At 35.5% G+C, this 18,951-nt stretch overlaps 2 protein-coding genes across 4 annotated transcripts in view; both read left to right on the forward strand.

The window, feature by feature from the left end:
• Positions 1 to 1,367: 1,367 nt before the first annotated feature.
• The window catches only part of LOC141387444 (uncharacterized), a 63,291-nt gene continuing 45,707 nt past the window's right edge, over positions 1,368 to 18,951 (forward strand). The window contains exons 1-3 of one of the 3 annotated variants that reach the window (XM_073957132.1): positions 1,377 to 3,706; positions 13,744 to 13,943; positions 14,066 to 18,898. In XM_073957132.1, coding sequence (XP_073813233.1) covers positions 3,388 to 3,706; positions 13,744 to 13,814 — 390 coding nt within the window. In that variant the 5' untranslated portion in view covers positions 1,377 to 3,387 and the 3' untranslated portion in view covers positions 13,815 to 13,943; positions 14,066 to 18,898. Of the gene's footprint in view, positions 3,707 to 13,743; positions 18,899 to 18,951 lie in introns of all 3 variants that reach the window. The other 2 variants (XR_012408563.1, XM_073957121.1) reach the window with 2 other exon arrangements.
• Positions 3,715 to 11,026, forward strand: LOC141390639 (uncharacterized). Its single transcript, XM_073963586.1, has 2 exons — positions 3,715 to 9,663; positions 9,738 to 11,026. Exon 1 carries the CDS (start codon positions 3,715 to 3,717, stop codon positions 4,912 to 4,914), a length of 1,200 nt encoding a protein of 399 aa, XP_073819687.1. The 3' UTR covers positions 4,915 to 9,663; positions 9,738 to 11,026.

Here is an 18,951-nt window from a genome sequence, read left to right on the forward strand (position 1 = left end):
AGATTTAATTTAACAATGAAAGTTGTTAACGAAAATTATTTGATTTTCCACTGAAAATTAAATAAATATGAGCAACAAAAGGAAAGGATCTAGTGTGTTCTACAGAGACGTCTACATGGATGCACCGCTTTTTGCTGGGATTTGACACCTTTAAAATAAAAACATATGCTCTGTTCCAGAACCTGCAAGAACAGTCTTCACAAACTTCAAAATTAGTTATTTTACTTACCACCTCGTTTTCCATAATTTATTTAGTTATTTCCTCCTTCTTTCTTCCCTTTTTATCTTGTAATTGTAATTATTTTAATAAACAAATGTTTGTTTATGTTTTTGCCAAGAAAATCAAAGTCCGCCATAAAATATTCGAATTTAAATCAAATTAACCCCCAGTTTTTGTAACTTATTCACAAACTTCAAAATTAGTTATTTTACTTACCATCTCGTTTTCCATAATTTATTTAGTTATTTCCTCCTTTTTTCTTCCCTTTTTATCTTGTAATTGTAATTATTTTAATAAACAAATGTTTGTTTATGTTTGTGCCAAGAAAATCAAAGTCCGCCATAAAATATTCGAATTTGAATCAAATCAACCCCCAGTTTTTGTAACTTATTTTTATTCGTTTGTCTATATTCGTAATAATTTAGGCATTCATAGCTCAGCCCCCAGATGACATACACATCTAATTTTTAGTATACCCGTTCCATATATCGTTAAGGATTCCTCATTTAAAAATCAGCGCTCTACATTTGCTCTAAAGCGAGTAAGTCCCAATTTACATTAGGCGAGTTTACTTGCGGCAATTGTCAGTTTGTTGGTGAGAGAGGGTGCTGAGAGGCAAAGGGTTACCATATGCCTCACCTCTCTCTCCTACAAAATGACAATTGCCGCAAGTAAACTCGCCCAATGTAAATTGGGACAAAATCGATCTACAAAATTTGACAGTTCGTGTGAAAAGAATAAAAATTTTTACAAAAACTGGGGGTAAATTAAATTTACAAGTTTGCTATCGAACAGCATTTTGTAAAAGTTTGTACAAACTTTTGGGTTATCGAACAGACCTATATTTAAAAAATTACATATTGTTGGGGTATTTTTGCTTTGGCGGCAATCGAATTTCGCATCTATCTTTTGCTGCCAAAAAGTGGCAGTTATCCGACTCCCCTTCCGTTCAAAGAATTGGCTCTAAAATATTATGCCTCATCCGAATCGACAAAAAACTTCCCTGATTATTCTCCCTTATTACGGTTGGCGTAGACGTTCAAGTGACGAAGTCGTTGTCGTAGTCGTAAGTTACATTTTTTATGTGATGAAAAATGATATACAACGACTATTTTTGACTTTTACAGCATGTTATATCCTTAACATATCGAAAGAAATACATTCGTAATTCCCAGAACGGATTTCTTGTTTTAAATACATATAACATTTATTTATTTTTTTTTTTTTGATACGACAAATCAGTATTATCAGGCATGTCACAGAAACCCATTCCGATCGAAAGTGGAATTGATTCCGAATTTAGCTTCTTCAGAAACCGAAAAACGAAAATTTTTTTCGGATTGAAACCACTTTTGGTTTCTTAAGTGGCATTGTATTTTTTTGGAAACATTTCACTTTAAAAGACTCTAAAAACACATGGTAGAACAAGAAAAGGTAGCAGCAATACACAGCTGACTGAACTTGGTTGTAGCGTTAGTGTCAAATTTCATATGACATTTTATACATTTATTTCTATTTCGATGTACATTAGGGACATATACTTTTTGAGAAAAAAAAAAAATATATCATTCGGAAAAAACCATTTCCCAGAAAGACTTTTTCATATCAATGATATGTAACCTCCTCCAAGTTCGAACGATAAGCCGCGCAGTAAATCCCCGCTTGTAGAGGCGATACAACGTTTGTTAATATGTGAGGTATTTTGTTAAAATTTAAAAAATAAAGACCTAATAAACATGTGCTTCTTTGATTTCTAAAACAAAACATTGAAACAGCTTCTCCTTTTTCTATGAATTTCCAGCGACCCCAAACTTTTCTGCAAGAATTCTACTTTCTGCGAGAATTTATGCATTTAGTGGAATGATGTGGAAACATAAAAATTAAAAATGTAACGAATTTTCATTCATGTTTTCCAAAATATTCAACCAAATGTGAAAAATTATTAGTTTTTTAAATTCCAATAATTTATAGACATTTCCTTGTTTTGTTTACAAATACAACTGGCAGTAACGTTACAAACAAAAACAAATTCCTTTGTGGTGTTGTTCGAGTTGTATTTGTTGTAGTATTAACTTTACCTTATATTTGTTCTACCATGCTAAAAACACTTAAAAATAATAAAAAAATATTGTTTTATTAACAAAACCAAATTTAAATTCATATTTAAGCCGAAAAAACATCAAACAAAAGTTATAATTTTATTTAAAAAATTCGCAAATTTTCATTATTTCTCAATTAACGAAACCAATTGTTAAGAAAGTATTGCCACACAATTTTTTCATGAAGACCACTAAAAAATCTGGCATTCCGAATGATAAAAAGCAAAGATACAAAACAAAAATAACTCAAACAAGATATTTGTTCGGTGTTATGTTGATTACTTTGCGCCTCGATTACCGAAACAATAGAAAAATTGAAATTTCAATAAAAACTAACTTTCTTTTCGCGCACACAAACTTTCTTTAAACAGAATATTTTGAAAATTACCCCTTCCACAGCGTTTTCTGATCATAGCTTTGTTCCCGTATTTTTTAATAGTAAAACTCGGAATGGAGAGAAAGAGAGAAAAATTGTTCTCACACAAAAGTTTTTTTCAAAAAGTTCGGAAACGCAAGAATGGAAAAAACGTCAAAAAAGCTGGAACAAACGTCAAAGTCGTCGTACCAGCCAATCAGACGCCGGCATGTTACTATTTTTTACACGCTCAAATTTGCCGAGTAAAAAGTTTTTAAAGAGAGCGTCATTCAGCGCCATTTTTGTTTAAAGAGAAGTGAACATTTTACAACTTTTTTGTGTACGGGAACGGGTTTTCGTGTAAAATGTGTAAAAGTCGTAAAATTGTAAGAACTTTTTAGTTCTGGAACAAACCTCATATGTTTTTGTTTTGTTTCTTTTGATTCCTCTAATCATTCCTGGTTGAGTAATTGGAGCGAACAGAAGTGAGTGTGCATAAGTATACAAGTGAAGTGAAGAAAGAATTTGTGGAGCAAAAATTGTTTTTGGCAAACCAAGGGCTATTGAAGGGCTATTTGATGCGGAGCTTAAGCATTTATTGGTAAATTGAGTTTACCATTGGAATTAATTTAATAACACTTTTGGAAAAGTTGATTAAATATTGTTGAAAGTTGAGTGTGGCTCTGTTTGAAAACTGTGAGGTTAGAGGAATCATGGCGACTACACCTCACACAGACGACCAGGTTATGGATGCCGAAATGGCTGATGGTGTGTGTAAGAAGAAAATGGCGAGGCGAGTCATTGGGTTACGTGGTTTACGTGACAAATTGAATGTGGCAAGCAATATGGGCAATGGAAATTCAATAGAGATTAACAATGGTGTGAGTGTGAAAAGGGTTATTGAGGAAAATGGCGATATTGACAAAGCAGTTCCTGACTGTGGCGCTGAAAATGCAAATGCTGAAGCAAATCAAGGCATGAAGAAGAGACGGTTTAACGAAGAAGTGGTTTTATACACCGAGGAGTACAAGGGTAAGTTTATGGTGTTGGTCGACACCAGCGATGTGGAAAACATTAAAAACAAGCGTGTGGGAAACGGTCTATATTTTATCGAGAAAATTAAGGATATTAAATCCAAAGAATTAAAAAAGATTGAGCGTGTTGAAGCCATAGGTGTTACCTTGTATAAGGTAATATTTGAGGACATGGTTTCAGCAAACAGTTTTGTTCAAAATGAAGAAATAAAAGAAAAGAAAATGCGTGTGTTCATCCCTAAAAACTTCGTCGAGACGTTCGGAGTTATCAGAAATGTTCCGGTATCCTTTTCTGAGGAAGAACTGTTAACAGGAATTGTCTCTGAAAGGAAGGTGGCATCAGTAAGACGGTTTGTGAGGAAGGCTGAGGATGGAGCGGAGCCCAAACCAACTGAGACTGTTAAGGTGGGGTTCTATGGAGACGATCATCCCTCTTGGATAGTTTTCAACCATACTGTTTTGGTAGTCGACACCTACTATCCTGCCATTAGACAATGTTATAACTGTGGAAGGTTGGGCCACACGAAAATGGGCTGTCGGTCTAACACCAGATGTCTTAAGTGTGGAGAATGTGGTTGTGATGGAAAATGCAATGAAAGGAAGTGTATCCTGTGTGATGGCAAAGACCATACCTGTAGGGACAGCAAAAAGTGTCCGAAGTGGGAAAAGGAGATGGAGACGAATAAAATAATGACCCGCAAGAAGCTATCTAAAAAGGAAGTTTATGATATGTATAATAGACAAAAACGTTGTGATATTGTGTGGGATGACAACAACTTCCCTTCTCTACCTGCAGGAAAAAAGGACTCAGGTGGTGTTAATCAGAAGGCTAATGAGAAAACTATTGATGATGATGTTAATCTAATGGTGACGCCATACACATATAGATCAATTGCAAAAAAACCAAAGAAAGCGTATGTGCATAGACCTGGGGTCCAAATGCAATGCAGGATGTTTGGTGAAACAGTGCCGGAGGGACCTGTTTTTCCGAGAGAGGACCAAAAAACGACTGAACTTGAAAAAGTAACCAGAGAACTTCTTAAATTTATTACTGACTTCTTTAAGAAGTCAGAAAATCAAGTAGCAATGGATGCCATGAATCATTTTCACAGAAGAATTGAAAGATGTGGAGTAATGCTGGAAGAAGCTGAGGTGGGAGAAGGTGATAACTCTCATGATGGAGTCAATAAAGATTTTTCAATATAATATCCAATCCCTGAAGAAGAATAAGAATTTCATAGAATTCTATGTGAATAAATTTGATTACGATGTGGTTATTCTGTCCGAGATTTTCTCAGAGGACAGAAAATGTAGTAACAAATTGATAAATTTTAATCTTATTCAAAAATTTAGAGCTGATGGCTATGAGGGAGTTGCTATTGGGCTCAAAAAATATATTAAAATCAAAAGGATTGCCTATGATACGGTTCACGACATCATTATTATCAAAACGACGAATTTATATCGTAACCTAACCTTTGCATCAGTGTATTTTCCACCCTCGACCGAATTTTCGGTATTTAGGGAAGAGGTGGCTAGACTTTTTAGTGTACTGGAGAACATGGAAAATGTAATTGTATGTGGCGACTTTAATGCCCGTAATCAAAGCTGGGGTGACCATGTTACATCGAGAAAAGGAAAAGAGATAGAAATGATTGCTCTGGAGTCAGGGCTATCTTGTGTTAACAATGGTAAAGAAACTTTTAGAAGGACTTTGGACTCCCAGGGATCAGTTCCGGATCTATCGTTTGTAGGCAATGGAATCGCTGTGAAATGGGATGTACTGGAAGGAAATTTTGGAGGCAGTCACCATCTACCAATTTCCATGGAGGTTGAGATGAATAGAGTTAGAAGAGAAACTTTTTTACACAAGAAGAAGCTGATCAAAGCCTTAGGCAACCTGGAGTTGGAGCCTAATGTACATTCTATTGAAGAAGTGATGAAAGAAGAAGTTGCAGCAGCTACCAGTGAGTTGAAGAATGGTAGAGTGCCAAAATATTGGTGGAAGGACGAGCTGACGGTATTTCACAGAAGGCAATTAGCTGCTGTGAAGAAGGCCAGAAAATATCCTAGCTATGATAACTTGGAAAAGGCTAGAGTGGAGGTTGAAAATTGGAAGAAAATGGTTGAAAAGGCGAAAGCTGAAAGCTTCCAAAAGAAAATTGAAGATGTTAACAAGAATGCCAATACGAGGGAGGCATGGAAATTTCTGAACAATGTTCGCAAAAGGGATTCCGGTGTAGTGAACATATGGAATAGTGACAACAACCAGGCGTATTTGCTGCATCTGAAAAACCAGGTCCCAGATAGTGGTGAGCAGTATGTATGTGAAACAGAGGTCTCGGAAAGTGAAGATGTTATAAATTTTGAATTTGAACATTTTGAAAAGATTTTGGAGGAGAAAAAGAGAGGCTCTGCGGGTGGAGATGATAAGATCACCTACGAAATGCTAAGAGCGCTTCCTGGAATTTCTAAAAGGGCAGTGTTAACTGCGTTGTATGATGCTTTCATTGACAACTCAATTAAAGATAGTTGGAGAATCATTAAAGTGGTTCCAATTCCAAAACCGAATAAAGATTTGAATCTGATTGCCAACTACAGACCAATCTCTTTAATTTCTGTATTTCTTAAATGCATCAATCTGATGTTGAAGGACATGATAAATGATGTTTTAGAAAGAAACAATATCATTCCGGCTAGAAGCTTTGCATACCGCAAAGGGTTATCTACGGCGTCGTGTTTAAATGAATTTTTACACAGGGTAGCCCTTCTGAAGGAAAATAACTACAAAGTCCTTGTACTATCGCTTGATATTAACAACGCATACAATTGCGTGAGAGTTGATCTTATGGCGAAGATACTAAAAGAGCATGGCGTGAATGCAATGATATGTAATTGGATAATAAACTTTCTATCAAAAAGAATACTGAGATTGGGTACTGAGGAAATTGAGGTGACGAATGGGATTCCGCAGGGTAGCTGTCTGTCCCCTTTGCTTTTCAACCTATACACAGCAAAGCTGCATAATTTGGAAGATAGCAAGACGATGATATTTCAGTATGCAGATGACTTCCTGATTATGACTTATGATAAAGACTTCGATACTGCCAGGGATCACCTACAGTACAAGGTGAGAGCCTTCAAAAGGATGTGTGAAGACATGAACTTGTCCTTCAACCCCTCTAAATCGAACTCCGTGTATTTTGCAAAAAATAGCATTAAGCAAATCTCTCTTTGTGTGGATGGACAGTGTATTGAACAAGTCAAAAAGTTGAAGTTCCTGGGCAGGATTGTTACTAATTCCATGACTGTGAGAGATCACTATGATTTCATCAGTGAGGAAGTGAAAAAGAGAGTCAATCTTTTGAAGTGTCTTACTTCAATAAAGGGTGGTATGCATCCTAACTTGGCTTTGAATACATATAAGAGTTTTGTAAGATCCAAGATAGAATATAGCCGAACTACCACGGCAAACTCTCCAGAATATGTTAACAAGAAAATAGAGAGGCTGCAAAATGAAATGATAAGGAGAAGCCTGGGGGTCCCAAGATCTACGCCCATCCATACAAGATATGTACTTGCCGGAGAACTCCCACCCAAGTATAGAGCTAAATTACTGACTGCAAAAGAAATAATGAGAAACATGGTGAACAATGAAATTTTGTATGATATTATTGCTGATAATCCCCAAGTGAAATCCAGCTACAGCGCTATTTTTCATGAATTTGCCGACATTTTTCGAAATATTAAAATGCTTCCTTTTCAGCGGGATGAGAATCTTGTGATAAGGAAAAATCTTCTGCCGTGCACTAAGAAACATATGACGGTGGAAATGCTTCGAGCTACCTTTAACTGCGAGCTTAACTACTACAGACGAAACAACTTCATTGGTTTTGCGACTGATGCGTCGGTTGGACACTCCTCCACAGGGTGTGGAGTGTTTAACATAACTCATAACCAGAAATTTCTCTTCAAGTTGGACATAAACATAGCGATCATGAATACTCACGTAGGGAGCTTCTCACGAGTGAGTTGCAGCTCACTTCTCACGTCTCGACCTATCACAAATGACAAGGGAGGAGCGAAAAAAGTGAAGAGGGGTTCACAAGTTTGAAAATTGAAAATAGTGCCGCATTTTGTGAACCCTTGAAAATATAATTTGCGTTGCCATATCGTTATTTTATTTACAAATAATTTTGCAATAACTAAATTCGTAATTTTTTTTATAAAACATTACTTCATTTTAAATTAAATTAATATTTCTAAAACGAAAAATAATTTTTATCAACAATCCACTTTAAAAATACGTGGTAATTGATAAAAAATATTAAATGTTTGATATGTGGCAATATCTGTAACAGCTGTTTTTGTTTTGTTTTGACAGATACATACATACATATGTAAAAATTGTTTATTTACGCCCGAAGAATTTCTGCAATTTGCAAAAAAGTGAACAAAAGCCGTTTAAAGGTCATTAAATGGCAAAAAGAAATGAAAATGTTTAATATTGGATTTTGAATGATGTGCGAAACGACAAACGCTGAGGAATACAAAGAAAACCAAGCAAAATTTTGTGGAAGTCGTTCCATGCGATGCCAATATCTCACTGGATCTTTTGTATTAGTTCAAATGAAGTTGTGAAAGATCCCATTTTCAGCATTTGGAAGGAATTTCAAGAATTGTAAATAAATACAATACGTGAAACATCCGACCTTTTCTCCAGCAATAGGACCAATCATATGAATGCTAAGTACAATTCGCGAAATTCGGATCCTATTCAACATTTGAACCAATTTCATGGATTTTAAATACAATTTCTCAATTTTCAAGAAGGTTAACCCTGCAAAAGGCTATATAATATAAACATGCCCTTTTTTATGAATTTAATCCTTCCTATTGTGGCTTGTTCGTGGAATATGCCATGCCAAGGTGGTTGTTAAGATACCATTCCACTGGGTTATTGAAGATGCCATCCAAAATGATTTGGATCTTTTAGGGGTCACAGTCTTGTAAAAAGAATGGGCGAAGGTGGTAAAAAGGTGACATATAACTTGCACTCATGCTTGAATAGAATCTTTGGCATCGAATATTTTGCTGGGAACCTTAGCGAACAAAGAACAATACAAAGGCACTTAAGATATGTCACTTATCATCTTGAGTGGCCGCAAAGTTTGGAAGTACCTACAAAAAAATTTTAGAAAGGTGTTGCTCCTGATAGGATCCTCTTCCATTCCTGTTTTCATCATATGATTCTGAACCGCTTCCCATATCTGAAAAATTCTGGCCAACTTCAACTCCACCTCCAAATTACGCCAAACTCGATTGAGGTCTTCCTTGCTTCATTGATACACGGATGAACATGTATAGTTGCCAAAAGAATTTCTAATTGTTTTTTATTTGTTACCTTTAACGTAAAACACAAATAAATACAATTGATTATCATTGCAAAAGATTCGTTTCTTGTCGATTTTTTCTATAAAAAATGTCCATAGTTACATTTTTTGTTCAACTCACCTTGATTTCTGTGGTGAGAGAAAATTGCCTCACATTCTCACTTTTTTGACATTGTTATGTTAACCGTTTACATTGATGGTTTAAACCGAGAGAATGTAAACGTACTCTAGGTGGCGGCGTAAGGAACGCCGTTAAATAAATTTGGTCAACAAAATTTGACAGTTCATTTCGACATAGGTGGCAACATTGTGTGCAAATGGCGCCATCCCGACCTACGACAACTTCACTGACCATTTGCATTTTTTCTTTCTCCTCATTCTCATTGCAACAAAAGAACAGCAAAGTGCCGGTTGAAGAAAAGGAAGTTTTTTTCATTTAATTGTGTGACGCCATTAAGGAAAGTAATTTTTTTTGTGAAATTGGCACATAATAATCTTCATTAAATTAAATGAAAGATAAAACAAACTTCAACATTTTTGGCAACGGCAAATAAATTTTTCGGTAAGACAAAACAAAAAAGAAACCACACCAAAGAGAAAAAAACGCAAATTAATAAATTCCTTTATTAATTTTAGATCGCACATTGGAGGGCAACGGTAGAAGCCACATGTTAGAAATTTCTAGCAAACCTGCCGCCATCTTATAAGACAGTTTTTGCACAATTCCCTTCAAACCTACCAACCCTCCATGTGTTTGCTAATGGGAATAAAACCACTGCTTTTCCCAATACAATTTTGTTTGTGCTACTTTGGGCAACTTCCACCTAGCCCCAAATTATAAACTTTTGCCGAATGTTTCGATTTGTTGAAAGCCACCCATACCCTTGTGGTTTTTCATTCCATGAGCCATGATGCTGTAGATGATTCTGGAAAGCCGTAAGCTAACGAAGAATCGCTTGAGAGGAAATTCTATCGGATTTTGTGCAACGAATTACATTGTACATCAGTGCGCAAATATACATAACCTGGAAATTAGAAACCAAGGGCCTGTTAAAACTTTTGCCGAGTATCGCCACCAACAATTTTTTTGAAGGGTACCACCTTGCCAAACCAAACCCCTACTACAACAACACACATCGTGCGGCAGTTTACAACTCCAGCCGTGAACTTTTTGGAATACTCCTGTAAGGAAAACATTTAAAGAAACGAGAAAGAATTACACGTTTTACGAACAGGAACCATCTGTAAGTAGACCATATGTAGATGTGTGAGAATAGTAAGGTGTTTAGAATCCAGTACGTTCCAAACTCGTGCACTAGGTGTCCATATTTGCCAGCCACAGGCCGGGAAATATTGGGCCCTAGCTTTTTCCATAACGTTCGACGGACAGCCGATCAATTTTACTGTATTTTCTATGCAGTCGATGGCGAATTGCAAAAAGTGCAACATAATGCATATGTATATGTGTATCTTAGAATCTGTGTGAGATTTGTTATTGTCATTCGGGTTAACGGTGTGTCGCCTGTGCCTAACGGTAAATGCTCAACGTGTACAGTCACGTTATAACTTTTATTTGTTGCACATACCGATTAGAAAATTTTAAAGACATAACGAGCAATCATTTGTTTGAATCATTTTTGAATTGGATTCCTTTAACCTTAACCAAAAACAGACCAATGAGATTTAGAAACTATACCAATATAACTCTTATTGGAAAGATGTAACATTAGGGTTTGAATCGTTTCAAATTCTCATTAACTGGATTCTGGACAATTAAAGTAAAATTGCTTTGAGGTATAATTGGAAAATCTAAATTATAATAAAATCAGAAAGAATTCGACTTGTAAATATAATTTGGTTTAATTTCCCAATTATGATCGCCTTGCTTAACAAATAAATCTCTGAACGTATTTTACACTACAAAATATAAACTTTAAATCGATTAACCTTCGACACCAATATATTGATTAACACCTTCCCTATTTAAGGGATGAAATTAAATAGAATTTTGTGTTTACATTTACGATCAGGATTTATTGTCATAAAGTGAGAAATTCAGATCGATGTATAGTCAGCGTTTATACGAGGGAGTATGACCTTATATGAATTTGGTGATTTTAAATATTCCATATAAATTGATATAATTTATGACCCACTGCTTGTCGAATTTGAACTGATTTCAATCAGGAGATTTTAATTATTGAATTAAAATGCGGTTGGATTTTCTAATTATAAGAAGAAGATTTAACTCATTTCAGATTTCGGCAACCTGTCCTAAGGTTCTAAACTGATTTAGGTTTTAGTATTTGAAGCAAAAGTTACGAATTTAAACTTCGTTCATCATTATCTAAATTAGTTTTTATTCCATATTGGAAGATAACCTTAACCGATTTCTAATCCGAATCAAGATTCAATCCGTGTTTTCATTCCAAATCCAAATCCCTTTGGTACCGTTTACATTATTAATTACGATTTCCAACAAACAAATGGTAGCTTCTTTTAATTATTTCGCATCGGCGACGGCCGTTGATCTGATTCTATATATACTTATAAAAATAATTTTATGTAAACTTTTTTTAATTGTATAACTATCAAGTTCATAAAAGCCCTTAAATTTATGAAAATGCGTAGACTTATAAGAACATATAAGTTGATACAAACCCTATACATTTATTAAAACTTAGAAATTTATAATAAACTTATAAATTTATAAAAACTTATAAATTTATAAAAACTCTATGATTGTATAAAATCTATATTTCATTCTGAATACTCGAATTACCTCGATTTTACCTTGAATTAATAATTCTCCACCCCCTATTGTTACCCCCGCCCCCATTTGACCACTTGTATATTAGGGTCAATATATTATTTTCCCGATACTGTTACCCCACAAACCTTTTTATTATAGTTTAAAAATAGTATTATCATACAGGTCTATCCCATCTTATTATAAAGCACTTCGTTTCTATTACGATTGAATTATTCTGAACTTATTGAGCTCAATAGGGACACACGCTTTTGAATTTTGGATATTACTCTTTGATTATACCTGCCACATTGGCATTGAAAAGTTGGGACCGACCTTGCTTATTATACATTGTTAATTGTTACTTCTTTTAAAATTATTGGTGTGTTAGTTAATATACCTAATGAATTATTATGCCCGCACTAGCTTTATTTTAAAATCTAAGAATAATTATAAGGCTTGTCTAAGGCTATAAAATATCTATGAATAAATTTGTAAATGAAATTCTCTGAGAAAGAATTTTACAAAATGTCATTCTAAAGGAACTTTTAAAGGTAATGTAGAAGGGAGGGTACAGCCAAGTAGTGGTATTCTTGGGAGTCCTCATCATCGATGAGACTCATTGGGGATTTTGTAGAAAATCCATTGGGAGGGCATGGTATCCCAACAAACACCTTGGGTACCCATATCAACAACAACAACATCATATCATTTTTTTTGAAATAAAGCATCCTGTTTGTGATTGTGAATTAATAATGAATCAATTTTGTTAATGGCTAGTCAGGAGTGGCCACTGAGCTAGACCGAATTTCTTCAATGGCAAGTGTATACCAGCGACATCTTGGTATGCCTCATTCCCCTTTACACTCCGACATAGTTACATAACAACATTTATGATAGCTACTTTTCTCACGAACGTGAGTTTTGTTCTCCCTTATGATGTTTATAATAAGGGAGGAGGCGAGAGTGAGAAAACTCACGGTGAGATGATGTTCATGATTGGGCTGAAAATCTTCGTCAACATTCGGCGAACTTTATGCTATCAGAAAGGCGCTAGATATTGCGACAGAGGATGGCTATGACAGATGTGTCATATTCACAGACAGCCTTGCGGCCTGTAAGGCTCTTGGCTCTGAGAAAATGGACAACTTCTTAGTAGCAGAATGTCACCAGAAAATAAGAGAATCGTGCATAGAGAAGTGTCACGTGGTTTGGACCCCAGGTCATAGTGGCATCAGCTTCAATGAAGAAGTGGATTATTTGGCGAAGCAAGCTGTGGAATTAGGTGCTCCTGTGGATTTTAACCTCACTCCTGCAGAGGCTCTGAATCAAATTGTTTGCAGGATTAAAAGTAACTGAAATGATGAGTTCGTTAAACTTTCCCAGGACAAGGGAAACCCCTTTTATGAAATTTGTGACAATGTTTTTGATAAACCCTGGTTTAAGAACTTGAGGCTAAGCCCGGCCGATACTGAATTGTACAACAGGCTGTTAGTGGGGCATACGTATAACAAAGTATTCCTTCATCGTATTGGAGCATGTGACTCCAATCTATGCGAAAAATGTGATGTACCTGAAAGTGTTGAACACTCCTTTTTTAGTTGCACAAAACACGCAATATTAAGAAACAGATATCCCCGTATTTTCTCCCAACACCATAAACTTAGTACCCTTCTGCGAACTAAGAATGTCGATTTGATTAGAGACATCATTGGTTTTATTAAAGAAACCAACCTGAATCTATGATCCTTAGAATCCTCTCCTTTCCTGTGATACCATACGATTATACCCTATCTGTGATACCTAAATCCCTAACCCATCTGTGATATTAATTTTAAGTTTTAAACCTGATTTGAACAAATACTTATTATACTTTCCAATCCCCTTCCCCAGTTTTGGCCTTTTATCTTTTCTCAACAGCCACCTGGAAGTACTATACATGGATTTTTGTCCCTTCGATTTGAAGTTTGGATATTTGCCCATTTAAACGTCGTTGGAGCGAAAGATTGCAGTTTTATCCTGTTCATAGACGGACGTACGATATTTAACCTGCACTTATCACACTTGCTCATCGGATGCTCAACCAGGAGTTCGTGAGTCGGTTAAAGTTTTTTGTTAATTTTTTATGTTTACTATATAATAATTCACGTTGTGATCTCGTTACTAAAGTACTATATGTACTTTTTTCTTTTTGTGTTCCTACTGTTTACAACAGTTTTCGAAATTGTGCTGCACTTTTTGGAACGTTTAAAATTCATGTGGAAGGCAGCTGATCTTATTTGATGCGTTATTGGCCACATCACGATATTTATATTTTACTTCTGGATTAATAACTACCTGTGGAATACAACCTGGCTTTTGAATCTAAGGATCGCCAATTTTTTCTTGTCTCTTCGTGACCTGAGGAGGCGCTCGATAGTTCAAAAAAAAAAAAAAAAGATTCCTCTAATGTTGCCATATTTATACTAAATAATACGATTTTCGAAATTCACCAAATCGGTCGAAATCTGAAGAAGCTAAAACAAAAACGATCGAAATAAAATTACGGAGTTGAAACCATTCCGATCGGAATCTGTGACAATCCTGTTTGTTTTTGTTTTTCGAACGCACACGCAATGAATTAGGTAAAGCCTTTAATTGATAAATTGAGTGCAAATTCAATGTGGCACATGGGTTCCATCTCCATCTAGGGATACGCAGTAAAATGCAATAATCGGTTTTTCGATTATACGGTTTTCATAAAAAACTTACTCGATTTTCGATTAGTCGTTTATTTGAGAGTGTACTAACCCAGCAAAAAGTTTGCATCCGCGAATGCAGTTAAATCACTAGAACAATTGCCGCTGGAGTACATCTTTTCCTATGAATTTTACAAGAGAGCGCGCAGCTAGGATGCACTCCATTTTGCTTCCACGGAACACAGCTAGGATGCACTCCATTTTCGATCCAAAACACAGCCTTTGATGTAGTGTTTTGGATTGAATTTAAATGCAGTCTAAAGATGTTATAAAATGCAAGCCATTGCAAATATCCCAAAATAAATAAAATACATTGCTTATTCTTGTAAAACAAGAATATTAACTTTATTACATTAACACAAATTATAAAAACACTCCATTAAATTTGATCGCAACTAAGTTTACTTCCTCTACTCTGCTTTTTATGACATCGAAATTGATATTGCTTCATCATCCAAATGGTTTTTCATTTTTCCTCCTACTTCAGTTCAGATTTCCAAAAAACTCCAACTCCACTTCAAAAATAATTTGCGTCTCGTGAATTACAGCAATTTTCTTAACTTTATGGGTCTATCTTGTATTGCCACTAAACTTGAGTTGCGTTGTCAGTTGTCTGCGCGACTGAGACGAAATGTTGTACCATTAATGTCAACGCAACTGGGTGGTCGATAAACATGTTATCGATCAATGTTTTGTCAAACTTGTGACCTCTATTCTCCAAAAAAAAAAAAAAAAACATTTTAAAAATAAGTGCGCTTTGGATAACTTTTGTGTATTCTGGACAATATTTTAATATTTTGGCTGAGTTTTCGAGCAAATTTGGAAAACAACCCAAGATTGGAATATAACCTGCCCATTGAATCTTCGGATCGTCAAGTTTTATTTGCTGTCCCAAAAATGATAAGTTCGGTGGAATTATTTTTTGATGATGAAGAAAATGTACAGGACATTGCATCTATTAGAAGAAATTTGAGGGACAAGTCGAATCCATTGGAATTGCCATCTGCACTGTAAGCTGATGATCATGTGGAAAGATCTGTATAATCAGTAAATTATTTCAAATTACGCCTTAAATATTTTCGATTGCCAAAGGATGCCGTAGTTTAGGTTGTGGAAACGTTAAAGGATGACTTCAAAGTAAGTTAAGGTAGAATTAGACCTGACATAACCATAAAGCCATATGAATCAGCTGATTCAACCAAACCTATGGAAATCAATGTATTCGATTAGTAGTAACATAACATAATGCCATAGCCATAACCATAAGAAACCAATTGGGTTTTGGTTTTCTATGGTTATGGCGTTATGGCTATGTCACGTCTAATTCTACCTTTACAGATCAACAGCAATACCCCCACTTTTAAAAGTGTGCGCAGCGTTGCGATTCTTGGAGGAGGGAAGTTTCCAAAAGTCCCATGGCAATGATTTCAACAATTGCATGGCTCAATCTACATCAGGAGGAGGCATTGTGACTCACAAGAGAGCCCATGTGCTCTAAGTGAGCGTAAATTTGTTATCGCTCACAGCCTGTGTAGATGCTAACAGGTTGTGAACAACAACAAATTTACGCTCATTGAGAGCACAAGAGAGACCCACAAATTTTCTCTGCCTCACTCTGATCTACATTGTCGAAAGTATTGAAGAAAGTTGTCCACTTGATAGAGGACAAATTGTGCCAAAATTGGATCGTTTCGAAGTTGACAGAGGAGGAAAAAAGGCAAAATAACCATTTTTATTCAAAAACGAAATTCCCTGGTTTAGTTGGCTATATAGATGGAGGATGTTCGTCATTTGTACTTAAACTGTCACCAAATTCATTTGCAAAAGATTTGCTGCTGTCCGCTCCAAAGGAGATAAATTCACTTATTGCGATGGACCACCATATTGATACACAAAATTAATTAATGATGCAAAGAATCAATAATTGTTAATAAAATGTTTATTTTTCCTTCTATTTTACTTCTTGTTTCTTCGAAAATGTTCACTGCAACTGAAAATTTGTGGTTGCTGAAAAACAGCCGCTTCGTCAACTGAGATTCGCAACTTCAGTTGAGTGTTGCCATACGTGGATCAATTTTGACAACTAGCAACGCCACTCAACGATAATTGTTATCGATGATCGACCCCTTAGTTTCTATTTCTTTATTTTTTATAAAACAAATTCTTAGAATTTTAACACTCTTTCTTGTGTTCAGAAAAAAAGGCTGCGACTGTAGGGATCAAAAAATTGGCTTGCATGGCTAGGATCTTTAAGCGAGTACTTCCAAAATGTATCGAGCGCAGTGCATTTTCATAACTCCGTGTGGACTGCATCGAAAGATGTATTGAAATCATAACTCTGCATTGCACTACTTCCAAATTTTGTTGCTGGGAAAAGTCGAGTTTCAATTATTCGTTAACCGAGGAAAACTGATCATAATCGAATATAATGGACCATTTTCGTTGATGCAATCTGTGATGTACATATGTACAAAAACTACACAACTAAGACTAATAGTCGTCCACGACTAATGGTCGACTACGAATAATAGTTGACTCCGACTTTCGAAAGTCGATTAAGAATAATCGGTTATGGGTACTTTACACGATATGTTTTTTGCATATGAGTTGTCACTTCTCCCATACAAAATGTATATGCAAAGTGACAACTCATATGTAAAAAACATATCATGTAAAGTACCCATTATACGGTTTTCGCACAGTCAATAGTCGACTACGATTTTTAGAGATTTTACTGCTAATAACCGATAAGTCGATTAACCGAAATCGGTTTTTCGTATCCCTAGTTCCATCTATACAGCCGACAACACCAGGGAATTTCGTTTTTGAAAAAAAAATATTTTGTCTTTTTTCCTCCTCCCTCAACTTCGAAACGATCCAATTTGTCCTCTATCAAGTGGACAACTTCCTTCAATATGTTCGACAATGTACATATGTATGTACATATGTATATTGAGCCATGCAATTGTTGTAATTAGAGTTGTGTAATTCCGGAACGAACTAGTTCCAAGGAACTATTCCGAATGAGGAACTACTGGAACTATATCCAGATCTTTCTTTTATATAGTTCCTTTAGTTCATATATGTAGTTCATTTTGTATTACCTCACCTAGATCTTTTTCGTTGCGTTAGTTTTTCTTAGGTCATGTTTATATTCATGATACAATGATACAAGGTAACCTCACGTTCACAGCTCACAGAGTTGTATTCGCTTTGCCGTCCCTTCATTGACAAAATGATTTTGACCAACTTTGTATGTATGTATATGTTAAAATATACATGTCAGGTTTATTTACATTTTAAATTCCAATTCAATTTAATTAATTTTTTTTAATTTAACATTTTCAGACAGTACGTCTAGCTGGCTGGAGAAAAACTCTCAAACGGATCAGCCGATGTGGTCCAAATGTTGGTCCGCGTAATATTTTTTCCAATCAATTTCACATTAGCTGCCGTGACATAAAGCATGCATTTTGTTGCGGATTTATAATTTTACAGGTGTTAAAACATCTGGTTCCAGCTTCACATAAAGGCTAAATGTGTATACCCTCAGCCTTTAGGCTGAGAAAAAAGCGTTTTTGGACAAAATACTTTTCAGACGATTTGAAGTTGATTTGTCCATGTCCGTCCGTCTGTCTGGCTGGTCCGCACGATAACTCTTGAACGGATTGGTTAAAATTTTGGGAATCGTAATATTTTGTCTTCGTTAAGGTTCGAAGATGAACCATATCGGCCCACTTATTCCGGTACCACTACAACAAAATCTCAGACATTATAGTCCAAAAATAGCATTTCTTTCGGGCCTAGATAAGGTGTGACTATATCGTTTCATTTCTTCGAATACCTCCACACAAAATTTTTCCTTAAATGCAGTTTATTTGATATTGCACATGAAACGGATCGCCTTATTTTATTGTGGCGCACCAAATGTGTGTTGACCTTAACATGTTTGACGTCATACGCTACGTCAAACATTAAGACGTACCTAGTGGCAACAATGTTATTGACATCACAGACATTTTTGCATTCACTAACACATATGTGTATGTGAATGTCAAATTGGATCTGCACATCACAGTGATCATTTAATAAAAACTAGCAAACAGAGCGGACGCAAAAGAAAAGAAAAAAAATAAATAATTGATATTAAAATATATCACCACAAGGACAAATAATTTTTGAAGTCCACGACATAACCTTCCATAAAGGTAATTGCAGACTTTAGTGATCAGTGATACATTACAACAGGACCTCGGCTAACAAAGCAAAGTTTTAACTCGATTGTTTTTGCATTTGCATTTCTATGCATGGTAAGACATCTCCACATAAAACCGGTGTTTCCTGAATGTGAACAAAATGTTTT

Source organism: Musca autumnalis, unplaced genomic scaffold (assembly GCF_047663935.1).
Source record: "Musca autumnalis isolate F117 unplaced genomic scaffold, ASM4766393v1 scaffold_1, whole genome shotgun sequence".
Classification (NCBI taxonomy): domain Eukaryota; kingdom Metazoa; phylum Arthropoda; class Insecta; order Diptera; family Muscidae; genus Musca; species Musca autumnalis.